This window comes from Choloepus didactylus, chromosome 6 (assembly GCF_015220235.1).
Source record: "Choloepus didactylus isolate mChoDid1 chromosome 6, mChoDid1.pri, whole genome shotgun sequence".
NCBI classification, from domain to species: Eukaryota; Metazoa; Chordata; class Mammalia; order Pilosa; family Megalonychidae; genus Choloepus; species Choloepus didactylus.
Window position 1 is genome coordinate 154,348,836 of NC_051312.1, and position 17,752 is coordinate 154,366,587.

Genomic DNA, 17,752 nt, shown 5'->3' on the forward strand with positions numbered 1-17,752 from the left:
CATGCACGCAAGCACATTATTTCAGGCCTTATCTGGAGCTGTCACGGACAGAATTCATGTTGCGATAGGCAAATTGGCTCCAGTGTCAGGGACAGGAAACCCGGTGATGCAGCTCTCTGCCTGGAGAGCAGAGGGAGGGCGGCCTCTGTCAGTGTCCCTGAAGGGGACCGCAGCCCTGGGATGTGCCAGGGACTCTGCGGCGTTCTCACGGCCCCATCTGACCACTGACCCAGGGAGGGACACAGCGGACATCCCCAGGGGGCAACCGACATTCCCATGGGCTTTGCCAAGAGAACCCAAACTCTTTGCTAGTGGGAATAAAAGATCCGCGGCCTCCGGTGCTGGAAGTGCTACTTATTGAGAGAGGGCAATTCTCTTGCTCATCGACAGAGCAAGGTCCCAGTTACATAAAGCCCTAGCAGACTTGGGATAAGCTATGACTAAAAAAACTTTCCAAAGACAGTTGGTGATCCTCTAGCCTCCCCCGGCTGGTGAGAACTGCCTCCACAGAGAGAGGGGCAGAGAAGAGGCTCCAGAGGGGCCTGACTCATCACGTACACAAGCACTCCCCAACACGCTTTCCCAAAACGGTTCCCCTCCCACCCAGCCACCTCCTACAGGCTGGGTGACAAAGATGCACGCCCCAGAGATCTTGCCAAGTTTGGGCCAGACGGAGTCCAGGGAACATGAAAAGGGGGGCAACCCCCAAAATGGGCAGGCCTGGAGGTGTGGCAGATTCCCCAGCCCACTCATAGGAAAGTTGCCACCTGACCCCACCTGAGCAGTTAATTGCTTTCTAAATGGCTTGGACAACTTTTCCTCAAAAAGCTCAGGGCTCTAATTAACCCTTTCTCTCTTTCCCTGTTTTCATGCATCTTTGCATCCATCTGTTTATCTCCTAATTCATTCATCAAATATTTATCGAGTTCCTACCATTTGCCACATACAGTCCAAGCACTGGGCTCTCCCAGGCACTCCTTGAGGACTTTGCCTTCAAGCTGGTGAGAAAGACAAGAAAAAAGGCTACAGTGGGAGGAGTGCAGGCTCCAGCAGCACCAAGAGGGCACCTGCCCAGCTTGGGAGGGGGTGTGCATGGATGCCTAGTGGGAGGGCTTGCCTCTAAGCTGAGATAGGAAAGGGAAAGAAATTCCATTTCATTCAATAAGGGTCTGTGCCACGCTTGCTGTGGCTGAAGCACAGTGTTATGCACACTCTAGGAAAAGGAATGTAATGTGGTCTCCTCAAATAGCAAGAGGGAGATAAAATAAGCATACAAATGACCCAGGTAGACTATGAAGCACAGTTAAGTGCCTCCAAGTCGAGGCTCCATGGAGCCCTGTGGAGGGCTTGAGAGAGCCGGGGAGACAGCCCTTGGGAAGATCTTCTTGGAGCCATGGGCCTGGGTTCATCAGGGGGATGGAGAGAGTTTGGAGGCAGAGATGGGGTGGAGAGGGCAGTCCAAGCAAAAATAATTTCAGCAAAGTTTAAGGAAGTGATCCATGGAAATATTAAGTGTTCAAGGAGCATGACGAATACAACCTACTCTCAAATGTTTAAAAAGTAGACAGACAGGTGGCTGGATAGATGGATGGAGGGACAGATTGATGGATGGACTGACAGATAGACAGAACGATGTAACAAATGTGACAAAATGTTAAAAATTGGTGGGTCTGGGTATCTGGGAAGGGGGTTATATTGGTGATCTTATTCGGGTACAGGTTTTTTAAAATTATTTTTGCAAAAGTCCTGTGTTTAACATTATTTCAAAATAAACAGTTTTTAAAAAAGAAAAGAAAGTGATTTATGTAATGGATTAAAATAAAGTAGGGGCTTTCCAAACTGTCATGCTGCCCTAGCACCTCCCACTCCTTCGTTAGTAACGCAGGGGCTCTGCCCTGTCCTGCTTCCCCCACATCTCCAACCCTGCCATTAGGTCCCTTGGTGACCAGCCCTGACACCTGCTCATACAAGATAAACAAGTTCTTCTCCTCCCCATGTCCTACCTGGGTTCATGCCCTGCCAAAGTCAGTCAGAAACCCTCATCCCCACTCTTGCTTGACCAACTGCATAACCGTGCCCTGTAATACTATACCCTATAATACAGTGGAAACAGCCCTGGGTTCACTGCAGCCTTTTGCCCTCTGCCTGCTGGGTTGAACACTTGCTCCAGTCATGTTTCCCTTGTGACCCCATGAGGCCTGCAGTTCCTCTCTGTTCCTTGAGTATTAATGAACTTCTCTTTCGTGCATCTCTAGTGCCACCCATCCTTGCCACACCTCACTCTTCATATAAAGAAACTTACCACTTAATCCATAGAAAGGAATGAAGTTTTGATACATGCGACAACATGGATGAAACTTGAAGGCATCAGGTTGAGTGAAATAAGCCAGACACAAGTGGACGATTCTTGTATGGTTCCATTTATATGAAATACTTAAGAATAAGCAAATTAAGAGACCAAAAGTAGATTACAGGTTACCAGGGGCTGGGGAGGAATGAGGAATGGGAGTTACTGCCTTAATGGGTGCAGAGTTTCTGATTGGGATGATGTAAACGTCCTGGAAATAGATAGTGGTGAAGGTTGCACGACATTGTCAAGCAAGGCCCAGAGAAGTTAAGGATTGTTTCTCAAGGTCACAGAGTTAGTAGAAAAGCAGGTTCAGGTTCCGTGCTTTCTCCCCCTTGGATGCTGTGGTCCTGTGGTTATTTCGTACCCCCTGCATCTCTTCTGGAACCGGGGGACTTATGGTGCGCCTCTGCCAGAGGAGCTCCCACTGCAAAGCTAGGAGTGCACACAGCCAGAGGCTGCAGTCCCCAGGCTAGCAATCCATCCAGACCCCTTCTCCCAAGCAAAACAATCACCCTTAAAGATGAGTTGGGTCTCACCTTGGCCCTGGCCTTGGCCCTGCCCTACCTGAAACATCTGGAATTAATATGGCTGTTCTTCCTTCGGCTTGCTTGCCCCCGCTCAAAGGCTGCAGCCTTTGAGCTCTAACCTGTTACTGTTTTCTGTTCATTCCCAGTTCCGTGCCCGTGCCCATTTGGGTGTCTCTACTTCCAACTACAAGCTCTTAAAACACCTGGATACTGCACGCAGAATTCCCTTTAAACATTCAAGCCTGGGACACCAAACAACTGAGCATTTAATGAGAGCATTTTGCTTGAGAGGAGAGAATGAGGAGTTGTAGTAGCAAGACGCGACCACAAGGTGGTGTGGTGAGGCCGGTGAAATGGGTTCGCCAGAGCGGGGAGGGGACACATCCCTTTCCCGCCTCCGCCCAGAGTGAGCTCGGGCTGGAGAACTCTCTCCCGACCAGGCTGAGGATCGGTGCTCACCGGTGGAGTCCTGGCACATGGAAGGAGACTTACAGGGTATTTGCTCTTTGTGCCCCTTCTCTCCTTTCATCAAACACCCGGGGCCAAGAACAGGCTCCTGAGGGTCACTGCAGTAGATCCTGCCCCAAGGGATCACCCCTTGGAGGAGGGCGGGGCAGTCCTGGTGCTAGAAGGGGACCTGGGAGGCTGTGCCCTGCAATGGAGGAAGGCTGTCTGTGTACGTTTGTGTGTGTGTGTGTGTGTGGTGTGTACACGTATGTGTGTCCTTCTTCAACGTTGAGAGCCTGGTTGGTGGGCAGGGGTTATAGATGCTCTTTTCTTAGTCTAATCAGCTTCTTGGGAGCAAAGCCAATTCCTAGAGGGAAGCCACGCACGGGAATTTTCTGCTGACCCTGAACTGGAAGTTTAGAGGCGTTGTCATAAGAAGGGTCCTTCTATTCTCCATCCAAAATCCATCCTACACTTACACCATGCAAATCAAAATTTCTTCCAATCAATTCACATCTGTCGTTAAATAAACGTTTCCACAAATGTCCTCTTCTAGATATACCTCTGTAGCTTTCCACAAAATGCTTTCAGAAACAGATCCATACAGACACGTAGCCATCCCCATCGTCATGTGTAGCCACGCCCACCCTCTCACTGGCTCCTTCCGTGCGAGGTCCCCACGGGGAGGATCGTGTGTTTGTCGAGCTCCTGCAACTCTGCACTCAGAAGGGCATTCACGTGTGCGCACACATACATGCACACTCACACAGACAAGCCAAGAGAGCAGGCACAGTGTGATTCACAGACAAGAATAGCAATCTCCACGGCGGGCCGAGGGCCAGTGGCCGTTTGGCCTTGGAGTGCGGAGGTGTTTTCCGCTGCGTGCACTGGTGCCAGGTCAGCGCGGTGAGACGGAGATGGGAGGAGGAGGGAACGCGGAGAGCCTGCCGACGCTCCTGCCTGCAACCCCTCCTTCTCAGCCAAGGGTCAAACATACATAAGAAAGGGAGCCTCTGATTTGGAATGCTCTGTGAGGTCAGCAAACTGTGAGGCAGACCCGCCCACGAAAGGCTGGTCTCAGCTGGGGCCCGGAAGGATGACCTCAGACCTTTGAACTTGGCCTTTAGCAGTCAACCAAGGGTCAGAGTGTTTGCTGATGCCAGAAGGAGAAGTTATGTGCACATGGGTCAGGGCGGGTGAGGATGTGTGCGGAAAATATGACAGAGCGAGGCAGCGGGGAGAAAGGCGAAAATGTGAAGATGGAAATCGGTGATTGGTAAAAGGGGAGAAGCAAAGGAGTAAGTCAGAGAAGGCAGAACCAACGGGATATAAATAAGGGATTGTAAACTTAGAAGGGGAAGAATGGGAATAAAAATAAAAAGCGAGAGAAGAGGGAATCAAATCTGAGATGTGAGCAGATACAACGAGAGCGTGAAAGCAGGGGAACTGGAAGGGGAAGGAACTGCGGAAGGGAGAGAGTAGCATGCTCCGTCCCCCGGCTGAGCTAAGCTGCACTGGAGCTGAGAGCCCCATCCAGGCCCGCGGGGAGGCCGCCCGGCTCATCTGTGACTTACACGCACAAGCTCCCCTCAATCCTGATTAACAGGAATTAAGCGGCAGATAGCTAATCCTCCCTGCCACTCCGTTATGAATGCTTCCAGCCTCAGACGCTGCCTAGAGGCCAGGCAGCCTTGTTACTTAGTCGCGGCTTCTCTTCTCTCTGCCCGGTACCTCCGGCTGCTGGCACGTGCTACCCAGGGTTCCAGCTAAGAGCAGGCGGGCAAAGAAGGTGGGAAACTCGCTCCAAGTCCGTGAAGAGAGAACTGATCTTCTGCATGTGTGTCCTTTGTTGTTCCTGCTTCCAAAGTATGTTTGTGCCTGTTGCTGCATTTAAATTATCACAGAAAACCTGTGAGGTACAGAGGAATATACATATATACTTCCCATTAGAAAATTAGGAAAACAAATCAGAGAGTAGTTGAAGGACTTAACCAAGGACTACTCAATATACAAGTTCCGCTATCCTTGCTCCCAGCCTAGCATCTGGAAAATGATGGCCAACTTGCTTCCACCCTGGGGTGACAAGAAAGGAAGAAGAGAGATGAATTTAGATAGTGGCTAGTAGAAAGCTAGGTATACTGTGAGCACTTAAGGAGTGCTTTGTAATTGGCCATTTGTTAGGCTCAGCCATAGGTGAGGCAAGACATAGACCAGGAGAGGAGGATTGAGGGGGAAAAGTAGTCCCACGAGAAAATCATAAAGGCACGTAGGAAGCTGGTCAGAGAAGGAAGGAAGTCAAGCAAGAATGCTTTCCAGACACCATCTCAGCCTCTGCAGATCCTGTGGGGAGCTTGGTGTGAAAATCACCCCTGAGAGTCTGTCCCAACTTGCCGGCAGCAGCTAAGGACCCCAGGGGGACATGCACTCAAAAGCCCTGCCTGAGCATGATGGACAGGGACTCTAGGAGCTCCCCCCGCCCCTCGCCCCTCCTGCAGTGGCCAGAAGAGAGCACGGGTGCAGGCCAGGAGAAGCCCAAGGAGACAGAAGCTGAGAGCGACAGAGCACCCACACCATCTGCTGCCGACGTGAAGCAAACTAGTCTCTGGTTTCAGAGGCTCACCACTCTACTTAAGGGTCATTGACTCAGATTTGTAGAATGCGTGTATCTTGAGAAGTGCAGAGTCCAGAAGAAAGGCAGTTGTGTGCTCTACACGTATATGCACAAAGAATGATACAACGTGATAGATGCCATTTCAGAGGTAGCTCCAAAGTGCATAGTGAACGCAGTATGTGTGATGAATTCTGCCCAGGTGGGTCAGGGAACCTAAGGTGCGGTTAGCTTTATCACATCATCTCCTTTAGAGAACCTTCAGGAACTCTCTATCCCCCATCCAAGGCCCTTTGCTAGATACCCATATCCCTGCTCTACTGATTTGGAAGTTGAAGATTTCATTTCTACCCTTTTTAAAATGAACTTAAATTTTTAACCAAACGCTTTAATTTTAAAAGTCTTAATTTAATCTAAACTCTTACCATCCTCCCAATACTCTGGATTTCTTCCAATCCTGGTATTTCATGTTATTAATGTCAAGTGTCTTAGTTTTACCTTTCAAAAAACTCCAATGGATTGGTTGCTATTATTTTCATTGTTTTTTAGAGTCAATGCTTACTTAGATGAATTTTTTGCTTATTTTTGCCTCTTTCATCCCATTGCTTCCTTCTGGATACAATTTCCTCCTTCTCTTTTTTTATGCTTTTCTTTTAAAGCATTCTTTGGTATTTCTTTCAACAAGTGAAGAGGTGACAAGCTCTCTCAGATTTTTTGCCCTTACTCTTGAACCATATTCTAGCTGGGTTTAGACAGCTGACTTCTTTTTTGCTTTCAGCACTTTGAAATTATTCCATTTTGTTCCAGCCTCTACTATTTATGTTGCTATTCATTTTTAAATAGCCAGTCTTTTCAGTGTGACTAATTTTGAGATTTTTATTTCAATCTTTGTGTTCTAATATTTTATAATGTTATGTCTAAGAATTACTCATGTAGCTGGATGTGACTAAACAAATGAGATATTTCTGTGTCTTATTTGGGACTCATGGTGCTTCTTCAAAGTAAAGATTCATGTCTTTCATCAATTCTGGAAATCCTTAGTCATTGCCTCTTCAATGAGTGCCTTTTCCTTATTATTATTATGTTCTCTAGAACTCTCAATCTATATGCCACATCTCTTAACATTGTTTTCCTATTTCCCATTTCTTTACCTCCCTGTGCCTCATCCTGGTGATTTCTCAAGATCTATCTTTAATTTCACTCATTTTCTTTAAGTCTACTATTTAATATATCCAGTGAGAGTTTTTTCCCCTATATGTTTCATTCCCATAAGTATTAAGAGGCTCTTTTTTTCATCTGCTTGTTCTTGTTCAGTGCCTTTTATTTCTCTGGGTTTCTTAATCTGTTTATCTCATTGTGATTTGTAAACCTGCTCATTTTATTGTCTCTTTTGGATTATTTTGTAATCTCAAGTTTTAGGGGAGCTGATTCTTCCACTTGTGATATATGCCAACTCTACTTAGTGGTGAGTTGTTTCCTCCTGTGTTTTTTAACCTATTGTAAGCTTGTCTTCATCAGGGATTGTTTTATTCTACATGGGGTCCTTTACGTTCTCAGTTGTAGAAGTACTGCTAGGAAGAGTTTTGCATTTGCTTCTACTTGGTACTCCAGAGCTTTCCTCAGTGTGAGAACAGGTTTTACAGTAATTTCTGGGCTTGGGGACTTTCACACCATTGGAGACAGTGTAAGTTCACGTCCTGCACCAGTCTGTGATACAGGCCTGGAGATCTGAGTTTCTCACAAGAAACTGTAGTGTTTTTTTCCCCTCACCCAGAGCTTAGGGCAGAAACTGACAGATGGAGTTTTTCTTAACCACCCTCCCTTGATGGAGCAGGTATTTCAATTCCAAAATTTTGTTTCAAATGGGCCTGAAGCCATGTTTCCTGAACTCACATGAGGGTTAAAACTGCACCCCAAGTTCTACCCTCCTCACAGTTCCATAGCTTTGAAACATTATTTTGGCTTTAAAATCTTTCCTTGTTTCTGTCTCTTGGGGAGCTCTTTCTTTGTTTCAACTAGGTACGCATTTTAACTTTGCTTTATATTTTATTCACAATTTCTCTCTGGGATGGGGTGGAGCAGTGGACAGTCCGTATTTGCTCATTCTGTTATGTTACCAAGCTCCTAAGTCCTAATTATTTTGTGCAGGAAGGTCTTTTTTTGTGTCTTGTTTCCTGATGTATCCCAAGTGTCTCTTGAGCCAAGTCTTTGTTGATTAAATGATTAAAAAGAATATTCACCAGGGTGACTTAACACTCCCTAACTGCTGTGCCATGTGGTTAAAAATAAAAAAAACATTTTGACAGAATTATAGTGAGAAATTTAGAAATCCATAATCATAGAGTTATATTGAACAAAACTTTTCCAGAAATGGATAGCTGAAGCAGCCAACAAATAAACAGGATACTAAAGTTGAGTACATAATAAATAAATTTAGCTGAATGTGATATATATTTAGAACCCAATACCTGATCATTAGAGAATACACTTTATTTGTTTAAGAACATATGGAACATTTAAAACAATGGACACTTACTAAGCCATAAAGCAAGTCTCACCAAATGCCAAAGTGTTGATATTATACAGACCTTGTTCTCTGACCACAGTGCAATAAAGCTAGAAGTCGCAATATGTCATAGCCTCTGTTTTAGTTCATTAAAGTTGCCAAAACGCAATACACCAGAAATGGACTGGTTTTTAATGATGGGAATTTATTAGCTTACAAGGTTACAGTTCTGAGGCCGTGAAAATGTCCAAATCAAAGCATCAACAAGATGATGCCTCCTTCCTGAAGACAGGCTGCTGGCAATCTGGGACTCTTTGTCACATGGGAAGGCACATGGCAGCATCTGCTGGTCCTTCTCTCCTGGGTTTTGTTGCTTTCAGCTTCTGGCTGCTCCATCTGTGACTTTCTTTCTGAGCTTCTCTTCATGTCCTTCTCTGTTAGCTTCTGTGTGAGCCCCTCTCTCTCAGCTTCTTATAAAGGACTCTAGGAAGAGGATTAAGACCCACCTGGGACATGTCTCAACTGAAATAGCCTAATCAAAAGTTCCCACCCCCAATAGGTCTACACCCACAGAAATGGATTAGCTTTAAGAACATGATCTTCTGGGGTCCATAAAACCTCCAAACCATCACAGCCTCCAACCCCATATACTGGGAAATTAATAAAGCAGACCTCTAAACAGCTGAGTCAAGTAGAAATCATAAAGGAAAAGAGAAAATACTTGGAACTGAGTGGCAATGAAGACAATATATATTAAAACTTGAGGGATGCAGCTAAAGCAGTACTTAGGAAAGTCATAGCCTTTAAAGGTATATGTTAGAAAAGAAGGAAGGTTGAGAACAGTGTTAAGTTCAAGAAATTTGAAATAGAGCTACAGAGAATATGTGACACCACAATCCAATGTGACAAGTTCTATTATAGATGCATGCACAGTGCATTACTGGAGGGCCACCAGAATCATCTCAGAGAGGACAGTGGGGTCAGGAAATTCTTCCTGGAGGACAAGGTTCCACAGAGTGGCTCTTAGTGGACATGCTGGAGTTAGAAAACTGACAAGGCTGGAGGGGAGGGTGATATAGGCAAAGGGACCACGTGGTAACTTCAGTGGCTTGAGAGAGCATGACTAATTTTAAGAACTATGAAGAGATCAGCGTAACTAGATGCTCATGAGCATAGGACTTATTTTTTTCAGCCAAGACTTTTTTTCCATACTAAGAGGTTTTAACTTTGTTTTGAAGGTGCCACTTAAGAATCTTAAGCAGAGGAATGACATGAGCAGATGTCTCTGCAGGACTGCAGGGGTCTTTCATGCCACAGATACTCACTGAACAGTATTGTTCCAAAATTGTGCTAAGCTTGATTTTGCAAAGAAAGGTCTAGATTCAGGAAGACCTGCTGGAGACCATTTTAACAATCCAGATGAAAGATGACAAGCCATGTATTAGGCCAGTGGCAGTGGGGGCACCCCATCCCCATGGTGGGTGCACAGAAGCATCTTGTGTCTTACCACTTAGCTGTTTTCTTCCTGACATCTGTTCTGGGCAGCAGCTAGTGGACGATGCCTGCCTGGAACAAAATATTCCCTGGAAAGGAAGAATGGGTTAAGGCATGAGCACAGACTATAAAGGATGCAGAAGCGAGTCAAGTTCTGTGATCCTTGCTGGGCTAAGAGTGGCTGGTCCCAACTGGAGCAAATCTCTGATGTGCTTCTTGAGTGCTCTGAGGACTCTGATATCACCCCCAGAGCACTTCTCCTAATCTTAAATTTTGTTAGAATACAATAGCACAGGATTAAACAGAAACTGTACAGTTTTATTCAGATCCCTTATCTGATTGCTTAAGATGCATGGTATTGAATAATCTCCAGAGGAAAGGCTTCCTCTGGCAAAACTCTCATCAGTGTAGAGATCTGTGAAATGGAATCAGTCTCCTCTCTTTCCAGTTCTGTAACGGAGCACTCAGAATCTCTGCAATGGCAGCTGAGAAAAAAAAAAGCCTCCCCAACCCTGGAAAGGTTCAAGCAGTGCAAGCTACCATGCCACCCCCTCAACCCATAGCCCTTGGGAATAACTTCTCCTTCCCAAGGTCCTGGAAGAGGGTATTGACTCCAGAAGGGACTCCGTGTCAGGCAGAAAGTTCCCTGCCGCTGAGGTGGGAGATACGTGCAGGCCCTGGCCTCTCTCCAATGCTGCCAGGAAATAAACACTCAATGGTACAATTTGAGTGAAGAAGAAATTAACTCTAATTGGAGGGCTGGGATAAAAATATCCCCAGACTGTAAACAAAGGAGTTCGAGCATCCTGGAGGCACATAAGGTTGAGCATCATAGCACTACAGGTACAACATGTCTCCACAGTTAGGGACCCCCCCAGCCCAGCCCACCCCTGAGACCTGCACACCCACCTCCTTGAGCAGTGGGTGCAGAACTCCTGGGTTTCACTCCAGGACAATTCCGACAGTGTCCTGGTGACTCATTAGTGTCCTCAGCCCCGAAGCACGGTCTAGGAAAACAGATATTCACCTTCAGGTCAAGTGGAGGGGAAAAAAAGAGCTAGTCTGTTTTATTTCACCACAGCTGCCCTTCCCTGAAGAGGCCTGGGGACTGTTGTTTACTAAATATTCTGGACACCCTTTCTCTGGCATCTGTAGGAGGCATCCATCCAAACTGGCTTCCCACATTCTCAGATAAAGCCTTGAGGCAGACATGTGGACAGAGAGAGCATGTGTGATATGAAACCCTGGAATTCTTAACTGGGAATTCCTAATCCTCAAGGACCTCAACCTTGGGGAAGAAACTTCTGTGTCAGGTGGGCCTCTACCATGAGATGATCACAGTTGCCTGTTGGTTTTTTTGTTTGGTTTTAATGTGCACCAGTGAGTAAAGAGCCCCTGGCTAATGGGGTTGTAACAAGGACACTCGAATCCCTCCTCTAGCGCAGGTAAGGGACACGTCTACATTTGGTATGAAATTCCTATTTAGAGACAGGCATACATGTGCATGCATCTATGCACGCACATACACATACACACTCACTAGCATAGGAATTCCTAGAATACTTTTAGTGAAACGTGGAAGGCTTGCTAAATATCTTCTTAGGAAGGTCTCTCTAGGAACTCGCTTAACAAAACCTTGGCATCAGTATGACCTTCCTTTTCTGGCTGAACCACTACGGAGGAACGTGCAGATAAATCCAATGGCAGAAGAACGTTCCTTCCTTGCATGTCATAAGCAGAATGTCTTGGAGAGGGTGGAGGTTCTGTCTGGCACTGTTTCTTTAGATGGGGGGGGGGTTCCTTCTGTCTAGAGAAACTTTCAGAGGAAAATCTTTGATGAGAAAAAGCAGAGGATGAAGTTGGGATGGAATGGGAGTGAACAGAGTTGGAAATATTGCAAGGAAGGCAGGACTTGGAGGGAGGGGGAAAAGGAGCAGCAGAAATTTAGCCAGGTCTTTGCTAAAGCCCCAAAGAAGAATGCTTTAATGGAACGGCTTTGGGGTCAGAGACTTATTCCAGGCAATGGATCTCACTTCTCGCATGCTGTGAGGGCTGATTTCAAGTGATTGTTCAGGTACAGAATGGCATGAAGAAGTAACAGAAGCCATATCATATTACTTTGTAAGAATCTGCAGGCATGACAAGAGAATAAACACAAATCAATGTAAAATTCCCCCTTTGCTTCTCATTACCTCTGACCTCCCTGCACACTGATGGTCCTTGTCTTTATCAAGGCTCTCCAGAGAAACTGTAGCCATTTTGCCTGATCAGAACAAAAGCAGTAGGGAAGGGAGGGGGCAGAGCCGGTAAAGCACATGCTGCTTCACTGATTTATTGCCCCAGGTGCTTTATCTTGCCTAACACTCACAGAGACCATTTGAGGTGGGCACAGACTCGAGGCTTAGGGGAGTTAAGTAACTTGTCCAAGTTTACGAAACACAGGAATTTGAGTCCTTGTCTGTCAAATTCCAGAGCCAGTGTTTTGCTTTCTGTAATCCGGGAAGGGCAGTCACCTTGCTTCTACTCAGAGATGAGTCTTACAGGAAAACCCTACTCTTTTATTCACCACTTGATTTGCAAGTGCTTTCTTTTTTTTCAAATTCAGTTTTATTGAGATATATTCATGTACTATGCAATCATCCATGGTGTACAATCAACTGTTCACAGTACTATCATATAGTTGTGCATTCATCACTGCAATCAACTTTTGAACATTTTCCTTACTCCAAAAAGAATAAAAATAAGAATAAAGATAAAAGTTAAAAAGAACACCCAAAGCGTTCCTTCTCCCCCAAACCACCATATTTTTTCATTTCATTTTTTGTCCCCACTTATCTACTCATCTGTCCATACACTAGATAAAGGGAGTGTGAGCCACAAGGTTTCACAATTACACAGTCACACCATGTAAGCTCTATAGTTATGCAATCGATTTCAAGAATCAAGGCTACTGGGTTGCAGTTTGACAGTTTCAGGTATTTCCTTCTAGCTATTCCAATACACTAAAAACTAAAAAGGGATATCTATATAGTGGATAAGAATGCCCTCCAGAGAATGCCCTCTCTACTCTATTTGAAATCTCTCAGCCATGAATCTTTAGCAAATGTTTTCTTTTAGCTTAGCACAGGTGTAACTAGTTACCTGAGTTTTTTTTTTTAGAAATATGTCTCTCTTCAGTAAGCCGCACATTAGAAATAAGCATCCTTCTATGGATAATGCTGTGAGAGAAGCACAGAATCCAAAGCATACTCACTGAATCCCTCCAGAGCTTCTGTTCTAGCCCCATTGAGCTCTGATTCCCTTCTGAACAGGTGAGAGCTCTCCAGGCAGCGATGACATTATAAGAAGGAGTAGACCACTTTCCCACCAAACACGTCCTCCCCTTCCCTAGTGCATCAGTAGCTGGGCCTCCATCCCAGGAATGTTTCAGCCACTGCTAATGATGTGCAGACTCCATCTATGGAGAAAAATCAATGTTTACAATGAAGCACCTGCCATCCACTTTCCTAGGAACTTCTGCCCCTTATAGAATATTCACGGAGCCTTTCTTTGTAAACTCATTCTGGGTTTCAAAAGATTCCTCAGCAGAGATGATGGTTTAACAGACAAAACCATTTCATAATGCAAACACAGGAAATCCAGCGGGAGAAAAGAGACACTGGTTAGGGTGACCAAAATGGTTATTCCGTTAGGCAAATAAGCCTGTTCATATGACCAGGAGCTAAAGGGAATAACAAAGAGAAGAGAGGGCAGGAAAAAAAAAAAAATCAGTTGTCTTAAGTAGAATTTTCTTTCCCTTATAATTTCTCTGTTTGATGAATGGAGAGAGGACATCACTATAAAATATCTTTTACATAGGAAATCACTTGTGATTTTGGAACATGGCAAACTGAAAAAGAAAGGTCTAGGGAAAGAAAGACAAATAGAATTGTAATGAGCGATTAAGTAATTAAAAATTATTCGATATTTATGAGATTTCTGGAAATGTAATTAATTTACCCTTGTAAAGATTTGAGCAATTAAAACGATTTATAAAGAAGATCATGTTATGATGGCAATTGAAGTGTATTTTTGACAAGACCTCATGTTTCTTGGCATATATAAAAATAATTTATATGTATTCATTATATATACATATATAGTTTTACTTTGTAATAACAAACTAAAACCAAAATGTAGGATGACTGTGTAAAAAACTGAAGTCCTTAATTTGAGTATTAAAAACATATGTTGTTGGAAACTCTGGAATCTTTTCTAACAACTCTATTCAGAATTCTGTTGTTTTGCCATTGTTTCCCAGAGTATTAATGAGGTACTTTCTATATTAGATATAATACAAGATATTTCAATAATCTGTCACAGTATTAAATGACACTTCAAAACTTCCTGCATACTAGGATCCAATTTTCAGTCAGTTCATTGTATCCTTCTTTTCATCATGTCCACTTGCCCTCATAGGATTCTTCTCCATTTTTCTTCCCTAGTCTTACCATTTCCAATATTCAGAAACCAGAGCAAAGAATCAGTCCACTTTTCTGTGGAAGGAACCATAGGCCGTACCATCACAATCTTTTGATCTACCACAGAAACAAGCTGTTTATTTTAACAAGACTTCACTTTTATGTGCTCTATAGTGTATGCCTTGCTTATGTTTTAAGCAGATTTCAGGGCTTCTGACTTTCATCATACTTGGAATCAGGGCCCCAAGAGATGCAGGCAAAAATGTTTCTAACATAATAGGACTGCATCTTTATTTGTAAAATAAGACACTTTGTCTCCCATATTTTAACTTGCTGTTTCTTCCCCGATCGGTAGTGACAGATTCATTCCACAGCTATGGACATGTACCCATCCCTACTCTTGTACACGGTTCTTTACCTTCCTCCCACCAAGATCGTTCGAAGAAACCCCGCTGGCCGGGGTCCAGAGCATCCCTGCATCCCTAGCAACCCGACTTCGGCTTCTGCGGTAGCCATGGAGACAGCGCCGGCGGGCCAGGGGTCGCCATGGAGACCGGGGGCGGGCTGGCCTGGGCTGGCCGGCCGGCGCATGCGTGTCGGGAGGCGCGCCCGCCGCGCCGCGGGCCCCTCAGCTCCCCTCGAAATGGCGCTGAGGCGGCGGCCAGGACAAGCGCTCCGCACTCCCACCGCCGCGCTGCCCGCTGCGCTGCTGTTCTTGCTTCTCAGGGGTGAGTCTGAGCGTTTCTGACTTTGGGAGAGGAGGGTCCGAGGGCGATGGGAGCAGAGGGGCCGGAGCGGCCGGAGACGGTCCCGGCGGGAATAACGGTCCCGGAGCGCGGAGGGGCCCGGCAACCCTAAGGGGGTCTGCCCTGAGGAGGGCCGGGGGCTCCAGGGACTGGGAGCGCTCTGGGAGGGGGGGCTCCAGGCGCCGGGGTGTAACGGGGATTCCAGGGGCCGAGGGGCTCCTGGGGTTGGGGGCCGGAAGGGATCGGGGGTCTCCAGGGGCTGGAATCCCCGGGCCCTGGGGAGGGTCGGGGAAATCGGGGGCCTTGAGGGGCTGTGGGAGCTGGAGGGCTCCAGGAGGATGGGAGGACCGGGTCGGGAGACTCCACGGGCCAGGGGCTGCAGGGGGATGGGAACACGATGGGTGACTTCCCGGCCCCGTGGGTAACCTCCCTGCCCGTGGATGACTTGCCGACCCTTGGATGACTTCCCGACCCGAGAGGGACGTGCTGGCCCGGGGGTGACCTCCGGGCAGTGGGAGCACAGAAAGGCGGACAGCACTTGGGTCTGGGGGCTCTGGGACACTGACCGAGAAGATATCGCCAAGCGAGGCCGTCCGGGAGAGAGGTGGTGGGTGAATCAGGAGGCAGAACTCCAGGCCTGTTTTGCTTCTTTGTCACAGCCCTCGGAAGACCTGCTCATTTGCACTTTTGCTGTAAACAAAGGAACTGAGTTGGACAAACCCATCTTTCCTGGAAATAAAAATGGCCTGGATCTCAATCCAGCACCTTCTTTGTCTCTGCCTTACAGAGGAGACCCAGCAGACCTTTACCCTGAGTTAGCATCCCGAACATTTTGATGAGGATGCACTGATACGCCTGGTGGTTTTGTGCATTTTGCCTTTTCCACTATTTGGAATTCTTGTTAGATCATGTGTCCCAGTACAGTTGGACAGAAGGGCTAAATAGTCTCCCTTAGTGAGAGTTTACTATTATACTAGGCACTTTGAAGTCTTCATCTCTCTTAGGCCTTAGAGCAAATTTGTGAGGTGGGTTTTGTTAATTTTCAGTAGGAAAATTAAGACTCAGGTCTATTTTTCAAGACTGCTTTCCTAGTAAGTGGTAAATAGGACTCAAATCCATGTTTTTCTAAAGACACTACAGCAGACTTTTCCCTGATTGCCATCCACAGGTAACAAAACCAAGTCCTTTTTCGGTGCCATGGATCTTAGGTCGTTTTGTTGTTTAACTTAGTTGCCACTGTCATCCCATGATGTTTTCCAGAATATGCAAAACAAAAACAAAAACAAAAACAAAAAACAAAAAACATGCAGTGACTGTTGGAGAGCCGGGGTGGACAGACCTAAAACAAAGCACCCCTGTATTTGATGGTCATTATCGTGTGATGTCCACAATGGTGGTAGGGAAAAGGGAGGGTCTGGAAAAGAAGCTGTGGAAACAGGGATTTGTGATTGAGGACTGTTTCAGGGCATAGTTGGTGTCCATACAGTTTGCCTGAAATTGATTCCAAAATCAGTGAGGTTGGAAAGTGGAAGTGATCAAAGGCTAGCCAGGGGACACGGGTGTCAGGAATGCCCAGCTCCTGCCTGTGTCGGCCACACTGACACTGAGTCCTATTCACAGACTAGAACAACTCCCCATTGTTGAAAAGATCTGCTCGCTCCAAAGTTTACAGTTTTTATTGCAGAAATGCTTGGCAGTTCAGGAATGAGTTTCAACTTGGTGGTTTGCTAATAAAACTAGAAAATGCTAAGGACTTCATAAACCGTTAACATCCGGTTTTGCTTTGCCAGAGGGGCTACTTTTGAGGTTTCTTTCTTCTCTCAGAGATTGTTACTATTGTTTTGCCCATTTGTGGAAGAAGTATCACATACAGAGTGATATCTGTTGCTTCGTAAATTTGGAAGTCTTTAAACATTTGTGTTATTCCAACTTTTAGTTACTTGTGTTATTTCATTTGACCGTGAAGTTCTTATTAGGGATCATTTTAACCAGATTCTCAAATGTTCAAAGCTCTGTGGTTTTATATACAAAATACTCTTTTGTTGACTTGGTGACAGGTGCAATTCTACTTTACATTCATTTTTGAATGACTATATAATAATTACTGTTGGGTTTAACAGTAACAGTATGTATTCTTGGGATAAGACAGTTTGTGAACTGAAGCTTGAAGTCTGAAAATCAAAATTTCTGGGAAAGTTTTGAAAAAAAATTTCTAATTTTTCCATTTGTGTCTATTTGGACTCCCGAAACCTTTTTTAGAATGTCCCATTCTTTTAAGTTAAGTTTGATTTCATTGTAATTATCTGACAGATAAAATCATTATCATATTTGCATGTATGTTTTTGAAGGCGAACAAAGAACACCTGCCCTGCTTCGAATCAGCTGTTCATTCCCAGATGACTTATTGATGGCATTTGTTCTTGAGGCTTTAGACGTGGGATACTGAATGGATGGCTAGTAGAGACCCTTAATTAAAAGTAATTGCAGTATTACATCCGGATGAAATTGTCATACACAGAAATATATGCACACACAATCCCTAAACCTTCCTTGACTCTATGTAGCTCGCTCTTCAGGCAGCCAGATATAGTAGATTTAAATCAATTCTTTTGAA

The 17,752-nt window shown here is 45.3% G+C and overlaps 1 protein-coding gene and 1 long non-coding RNA gene across 3 annotated transcripts in view; one reads left to right on the forward strand and one right to left on the reverse strand.

Moving 5' to 3' along the window:
• Positions 1–8,795: 8,795 nt before the first annotated feature.
• LOC119535974 lies at positions 8,796–13,251 on the reverse strand. The gene is made up of 4 exons (XR_005217327.1): positions 13,186–13,251; positions 10,842–10,939; positions 9,946–10,021; positions 8,796–8,921 (listed from the first exon to the last, which is right to left on the reverse strand). It is a non-coding gene; the product is annotated as an uncharacterized LOC119535974 (long non-coding RNA).
• Positions 13,252–14,973: 1,722 nt separating this feature from the next.
• The window catches only part of JAM3 (junctional adhesion molecule 3), a 109,177-nt gene continuing 106,398 nt past the window's right edge, over positions 14,974–17,752 (forward strand). Inside the window, exon 1 of one of the 2 annotated variants that reach the window (XM_037842001.1) lies at positions 14,974–15,120. In XM_037842001.1, coding sequence (XP_037697929.1) covers positions 14,982–15,120 — 139 coding nt within the window. In that variant the 5' untranslated portion in view covers positions 14,974–14,981. The remainder of the gene's footprint in view (positions 15,121–17,752) is intronic. The other variant, XM_037842002.1, reaches the window with a different exon arrangement.